Source organism: Dipodomys ordii, unplaced genomic scaffold, assembly GCF_000151885.1.
Source record: "Dipodomys ordii isolate 6190 unplaced genomic scaffold, Dord_2.0 Scaffold112, whole genome shotgun sequence".
Classification (NCBI taxonomy): domain Eukaryota; kingdom Metazoa; phylum Chordata; class Mammalia; order Rodentia; family Heteromyidae; genus Dipodomys; species Dipodomys ordii.
Window position 1 is genome coordinate 68777 of NW_012267328.1, and position 7710 is coordinate 76486.

The 7710-nt window shown below is 46.1% G+C and overlaps 1 protein-coding gene across 1 annotated transcript in view; it reads left to right on the forward strand.

The window, feature by feature from the left end:
- Sh3pxd2b (SH3 and PX domains 2B) overlaps nt 1-7710 on the forward strand; it is a 43121-nt gene that overhangs the window by 13324 nt on the left and 22087 nt on the right. The window contains exons 4-5 of the mRNA XM_013028608.1: nt 6391-6482; nt 7453-7478. Coding sequence (XP_012884062.1) covers nt 6391-6482; nt 7453-7478 — 118 coding nt within the window. The remainder of the gene's footprint in view (nt 1-6390; nt 6483-7452; nt 7479-7710) is intronic.

The window sequence follows — 7710 nt, forward strand, 5'->3', positions numbered from 1 at the left end:
CAAGATAACCAGGTCGTGGGTATTACCCATGGAATGTGTTCATGCTGATCCTAAAGACAGTTGGCTCTCTCAAGAGCAGGTTGTTGCAAAGCAAGACCACCCAATGCTTCTTGGCCACTTCTGGAGGTTTCTTTTCTATTTCTCCACAATGATGTGATGTAGCCAGGATACTTTTAACAAGATGTCAGCATAATTCTCTTTAGACCCTTCTAAATCATGACCCAAATAAATCTCTTTGCTCTATGAAGTATTTCAAATATTTTTCATATAGGAATAGAAAATAGGCTGATAATAAGCAGAAGGACTCAGATTCTTCTTTCTCCTAAGTAAAAGAGTAGGGTAGTAGGCAGAGATAACTATTCAGACATAAGGATATTACCACTGCCTTTGTCTATTTCCAAGCCTCTAAAGCCTGGTATTCCTGTTCTAGAGCTACATTCTTTGTTCCAGGCCCTGTTGACCCAAACTTTGGACCCTTAAAGTCCTGCCAGTACCTTCTCCTCGGCAGCTGTCCTGCAGCCCACATTACCCTTTCCTGGTTCCACCCCTGCCTCCTGACTTCCTCCAGGCAAACTTTACTTGTACCAGGCTCCTATCCTCTGTACACTGACTTTGCAAAGACAGTTTTAAATCTTGCAGCTGCCAGCAGCTGTCTGCTTCTGGAATGATACAAAAGCCATGATTTCATCTGGAAAAAACACAGGGAAGAAACTGCTTATGTTAGATAAGCCACATGGCAGTTACCACCCCTGGCTGTTAGTGACTCATAAGAAACAGTCACTGTTTTACAATGTTGGCTGGCTAGATTTCCTGGGCTCACATTTTAGGGACCTCCCTCCCGAGGGGGATTATACAGTCTTTTTTTATCACATGATCCGCAGTTTTACAGAGATATAGAATATTCCTTAACATTGAGATACCTGTTACTGACAAATAGCTTTTTTGATTGGCAATTATTACAGTTAGCTTATTTTTTAAAAGTAGAAATTGCTGGGTGCCGGTGGCTCAGGCCTGTAATCCTAGCTACTCAGGAGGCTGACATCTGAAGATCATGGTTCAAAGCCAGCCTGGGCAGGAAAGTCTATGTGATTCTTATCTCCAAATAACCACCAGAAAACTGGAAGTGGCGCTGTGGCTCAAGTGGTAGAGCGCTAGCCTTGTGCTAAAGAGCTGAGGGACAGTGCCCAGGTCCAGAATTCAAGCCCCATGACCAACCAAAAAAAAAGTAGAAATCGATCATTTCCAATAGGTATAGATAGACAAGTGCTACCAAACCTGGTGTGTATTACAATGATAAACTTTGTACTCTACTAGATCTATAAATTTTCAGTAACTAACACAGAATGGTGTTGGCACAAGGACAGAAGACCTTAATCCATTCTTCCCTCTTGACTTACATAGCCCCCACAGGCCCTCTGTCCCAATACTGCTAGAATGGCAGTCACATTTCAATATGAGTATTGGAGAAAGAAACAATATCCAATTCGTACCACAGGCCTGCACCTGCCAAGATCTTTTTTTTTTTTTTTTTTGGTCGATTGTGGGGCTTGAACTCTGGGCCTGGGCGCTGTCCCTCAGCTCTTCAGCTCAAGGCAAGCACTCTACCACTTGAGCCACAGAACCACTTCCGGTTTTCTGGTGGTTTATTGGAGATAGGAGTCTCACGGACTTTCCTTGCCCGGGCTGGCTTTGAACCGCAATCCTCAGATCTCAGCCTCCTGAGTAGCTAGGATGACAGGTGTGATCCACAGGCACCCAGCCTGCCAAGATCTTTGTTCCCAAGGAGGGAACTTCACATCTTGACTACCCATCATTGGGGTTTAACTCTAACACAGACATGCATGTGTGGGTATGTATGCCAGTGCTGTGTGTTTAAGAAAACCATATGTACTATAATAGCAGTGTTTATCAGACTCCAGATAGTGGAGACCTCCCTCCCAGAGTTTTGTTATTTGTCACTACCTGAATGTTAATGTTTTCTTTAACTGGCTTTTTAAGCTTGGTAAAAATAACATTTTTGGGGTCCGTGTGTGTGTGTGTGTGTGTGTGTGTGTGTCAGAAAGGCAAAATTTACTTCTGTGCGGAAGGGTGTCCCATTGACAAACGGGCACCAAAAATAACATGTTTTAGGGGAAAAGAACTATATTTCAGTCATAATAGAAATCTTGTTTCATGAAAGGGACAAAATGCAATGAAACAACAACAGGAAAATGGTTTAAATACAGCAAGCTGCTGTGCTTGCTCCTTTGAGGATCAACAGAGCCAGGCCCTGCTCTCAGGAAGCAAGTTAGAAACCTGTTACCTCGTGAAGACATTCTTCCTAAAGTGAAAGAGGATTCAAAGATAACAGAGAAAAATGAACTTTCTCCCAAGACACTGTGAGTTACCAGAATCGTCTCGCCACATTTAAAGCCTTGTATTACTGCCATTAGTACATCCAGTACTAAGCGCTAAAGAAGCTGGTGTTACTTGATCAGCTGATACAGGATTTAAAGAAAACCTTGTAGCCATTTCTTCACTCTGTAACATAGCCCTCTGAGAAACATGGTGTTTCCATTTTACAGATGAGCAGACTGAGGCTCACAGATGTGGAGCTTGTTCAGAATCACATAGCAAGGAAGGAAGGAACAGAGCCAACTGGTTCTGTCTGGCCTTATATCAATACTTTAAACTAGCAGGACTTGCTGTCCAAAGGGCCAGAATCCCTTCTGTAATGGAACTGAGTTCAGCTAGGTCTGTTTGTGTGGTACTTGGCACTACTGACCAATCCCAAGACAGTCCTGGGGTGTTCCAAAGGCAGAATCGTTTCTCAGGCCAGGCCTGTTCCCTTTGGAATGGAGGCAACTTCAGAGAATGCAGCACTGCCTTTTAGGTGGAACGTATCTTATGGTTCGAGGCTTAGGTTTGGCCTTTGCCTGTAGCAGTGGCCTAAGCTAGGAAGAGAAGTTGGCATTGTGGGGAGGTTTCCAGTGAGCTTTCCTTCGCTGGCCGGTCTGGAGCCTTTTTCCTCTTCATCAAGGAGGATGCCTGTCCCTCAAGAGGAAGACCACCCTCCAGCGGCTCATGGCCCTCATGTCCCCACTGTCCTCTGCAGGGCCCCGTGACTAGGTCCAGACCTCCGCCTCACGTTAATGTATCCAGCCAGCACCTTCTGACCTGATGTCCAGGGTTTGCCCAGCACTGTGTAGGGAGGGAGGAAGAGGAGCTACTGCCATTCCGACTTCGGTGGAGATTTGAATCAGCCTATGTTGGCTCTCTAGTCCAAGTTACCTATCACAGCCTCCCATTTCCCCACCTCCAAAACAGGCCAGCACTTGCAGAATTCCTTGAAGAGACACAGATAAATGCCACTTAGGGTTCATCGAGTGATGAACCAAGGTCAAGGAGCATTGTTACTGAGTTCTGGGGAGGGCTTTGCATACCAAGCAGCTATGGCCACCTCCTTCGTGACATGGTTGGAGATACAAGAGCTGTAGGATTCAGAAGAAAGAGAGACCCACAGGAGGCTCAAGACAATGGCTTGTCCTGGGAGAAGAACGGCCACTCACTGTCCAAAACCAAAAAAAAGAATCAGATGAAAGGTGGGAAAGACAGTCCCCACCCTCTCCTGCTGCTGCTCTGCCTCAGCCCAGCCCAGCCCAGTCCTGAGAACTGGCAAGGGACAGGAGCCACTGCCTAGCTAAAAAATAGCCACCAACGACCCCTGTGGCTCAACAACCTGCAGAGCCAAGGACGGCCAATCTCTGGAACCGTCCTCCCACCTACCCGGGTGCCATTCCTTGCAGCCTTCCACAGAGGGAAGGGTCTGTCTGTCCTAAGGGGAGAGCTGGCTCACAATGTGCAAGGGCTTGGACATGACCAAGTACCATGCATGTGCAGAGCCTCAGGTCTGACCCCTAGCACTTCCCACTCCCTCCAAAGCAAGTAGAATCCATGAATGGACAAATGGATGAACAGAATGTGGTCCATACGCACAATGGTATGTATTTCCACCTAAATAAAGAAATTCTGACACTGCTACAACACAGATAACCCTTGAAAATGGTAAAAGATTTTATGTAGACACAAAGGGACAAATACTATATGATTCCACTTAGACAGGAAGTTCATAAGGACAGAAAGAAGACTGATGGGCCAGAGAATGTAGTGTTTGATTGAAACAGAATTTCTGTTCTGTGAGATGGAAAGACCTCTAGGATAGACGGTCACCCAAAATTGGGATGTATTAATACCACTGAACTGCACACTGGAAAATGTCTAAAGAGGTAATATATATAGAAAGAGGGGGGGAGAGGGAGAGGGAGGGGGAAGGGAATAATATATATGGCCATAAACCCTCTAAAAGGTGCAACATTAGAAGCCTCTAGTCAGCTTTCCACTGGTCTTCCCAAGGCCAGTGTTCCTCCAGGATTGGTGCAACATCTGGGGTTGAATGTCAGATCAGTTTTAAGGTAGTTAGCTATCAGACAGAAAGTACAAAGCATATCTCCTCCCCCCAGACTCAGGCCCAGCATAACAAGAAAACAGGACCTGTGAGAAAGTAGCAGGTCCTGATAGGGCTGGCTTATGGTCTGTGGTATTTAAGTAATGGACTCTTGCTATGTTGGTAAAGAAAGGTGGACCTGAAAAGGCTTTACCACACTCAGATCAGAGTTCCCACCTTCCAGGCCTAGGACCCAGTGGGGCTTAAGTAGATATTTGTAAAGCCGGAGTGGTTTAGCCACATCTTAGTTTAAAATCCTTTAATGACCAGGATGTACTCTGTACTTCTCTTGGATTTGGCACAGAAACTAATGCAGTGCTGGGCACAAAGAAAATGCCTGTTAAGCCATTGAATGAATACCTTTTGTAGATAAAAGGGTTCCACGAATTTGTACTTGCACCTTGTGCCTTCTCCATGTGTTCCCAGGCCAGCCTGTTGGCAGACACAGTGTTAGTGCCTTGCGACCCAGGTTACCAGGTTACCCAGGTTACCCAGGCCAGGTTACCCTGGAACTAGTTAGTAGGCAACTAGGACACCAACCCCTCGTTAACCTCCATCAAAGCTATCCATCAGTGTCTTCACTGTGACGCTTCAGATGCTGTATGCATGTGTGCACGCGGTGGGAACAACCTGAACGTTCACCATTCGAAACCAGTCACCTAAACTAGGACACATCTGTGCTGTGGACACCCAGCATCCAGTATCATTCTACTGGGGACAAAATGGTGAAGAGAGAAAAACAAAGGTGGAGAGTGAACAATTTCCAAGTGTAAATGTACGAAGACAACGAGAGAGTTATTCTGAACTCCTGAAATATCATAGTGAAACCCCACTACAAACTAAAAGAAATGAGGAGGGAGGGAGGTAGAGGAGAGGGCAGGAGGGGGGATGGGGAGGAGCGGGGAGGAGGGGGAGTGGCGAGGGGGAGGAGGGGGAGAAGCCAGTCTGACCAGCAGAACTGGAGAAGGCTAATGAAGAGGATAGATGAGGGTGGATTTGGTTGATGTAGTTCATTTGCATGATGACAATGGAACAGTGAAATACAACAGTGAAAGCAGAACACAATACAACTAATGTGTGCTATTTAAAATAAAAAAAGATAGCTGAGTGCTGGTGGCTCAAGCCTGTAATCCTACCTATTCAGAACACAGTTCAAAGCCAGCCCAAGTAGGGGGTCCAGGAGACTCTTATCTTTCCAGTTAACAAGTAGAAAGCCAGAAGTGAGGGTGTGGCTCAAATGGTAGAGCACTGACATTGAGCAAAACAATCTAAGGGACAATTCCCAGGCCCTTCCCCCTTACTAGCACCAAAAAAAATTATGAAACTATGTGAAGTTAGTGAAAACGTCACTTTACAAAATGACGTTGTATAGTTTTGTCTGATTCATACAAATGTGTACATGCATCTTCAGCATGTGTGTGTGTGTGCCAGAAACCATGACAGCAGCTTCACCTGCAGCCATGCACACCTGCAGGCCCCTTATAGACCTTTGGAATTGGAAACTCTGGGCTCTGGCCCTATCTGTGTTTTTGTTTGTTTGTTTGTTTGTTTGGGTGTATTTTGGGCTTGAGCTTTGGGCCTGAACACTATCCCTGAGCTTCTTTTGCTCAAGGCTAAGGCTCCACCACTCAAGGAGCCACAGTTCCACTTCTGGCTATTTTGGGGGGTAGCTTATTGGAGATAAGAGTCTCACTTACTTTACTGCCCAGTCTGGCTTTTGAACCCTGATCCTCAGATCTCAGCCTCCTGAGTAGCTAGGATTACAGGCGTGAGCCACTGGTACCTAGACATATCTGAGTTTTATCAAGCCACCAGTGACTCTGATGTCTCCCTGAGTTTGAGTAACACTGGTTGTGGCATCTTTGATGCTTTTCCTTCCCTTGGACTTACCCATTTCTCTTTTCCAGGCCCTGATTCAGCTGCCTCCATATATTTCTCAGTGTGATGAGGTGCTGCAGTTCTTTGAGACAAGGCCTGAGGACCTGAATCCCCCCAAAGAGTAAGTTTCTCTGTGGACTTCCCCAGGTGGAACCCTTACCACCCTCCCTCCTTCCAGTCCAGCCAGATTCACAAGGAGCTAGAATCAAGCAGGGTACCTTTAAAGAATAACTTCTGTACACCTAGAGTCACTTCCCTGTCTTTAAGAAAAGGAAAGACGGAAGGAAGGACAGAACGGCAAGGAAGGAAGGAAGGAAACAAGGAAGGAAAAAAGGACTGGTTGGTGAGGGCCTTTGGGTAACTCTGAAGCCACAGCTAGAAGTCTCAGTTGAGCTCCACTTGTTGGTTTGAGGGTGATGAAACTTCAAAGACGACCACCAAGGGGTTAAGGCTTGAAGTGGGGACTGTGGGGTCGTTCCTGGCCAGCGTGGGGTGGTAGGCGAGGACATGGTGGCATCTGGCTGCTGACCCTCAGAATGCCCTCTCAGCCTCTTAGGGTGTCAAGCTCCCTGCCCCCACCTGAAGGCACTGCCAAACCCTTATACCTGATGGGCACAACCGGGACCTGAAAATCAGATTATACATTTCTGCAGAGAAGAAGCACAAATGACCAGTAAACATAACAAAAGATGCTCATCTTATTTGCCACAGGAAATATGAATCCAGATAAAGATTCCACAGATTTGCACCATCAGAATGGCCACCATCAAATGGTCAAGGATATAGAGAAATTAAAACTTCATATGTTTTCATGGCAACATAAGATGGTACCCTTACTGTGGAAAAGTCGGGGAGTACCACAAGAAGTTAAAGTTGGGGGCTGGGAATGATTGCCAGTGTGCTGGAGCACTTACCAGGTTAAGAGAAAATTAAGAGGAAGCTTTTCTAAGAAGGCTAGATCCCTGGGGTAGGCTTGAATTTCATTTACTCACTGACAAAGTCGTTGGATGACATCTGTTTCCTAATGGAAGACTTGTGTCAGTTCATAGCAAGACTCATTGCTTTCTCTTGTACCCTTCTTTCCTGTATAGAGAGCACACTGGAAAAAAGAAATCTGGTAAGTATATTTTCCATTTTCTTCATTTCAGTGTTCTGAATATTCTTACTCTGCATCTACCCTATGCCAGGTGCTAGGTTCCACCCTGGAGACTCAATAATGTGGATGGATGAGTGGATGGGTGGATGGATGGATGGATGGATAGATGGACGGACAGATGGATGGATGGAGGGACGGATGGACGGACGGACAGACGGATGGATGGATGGATGGATGGGTGGGTGGGTGGGTG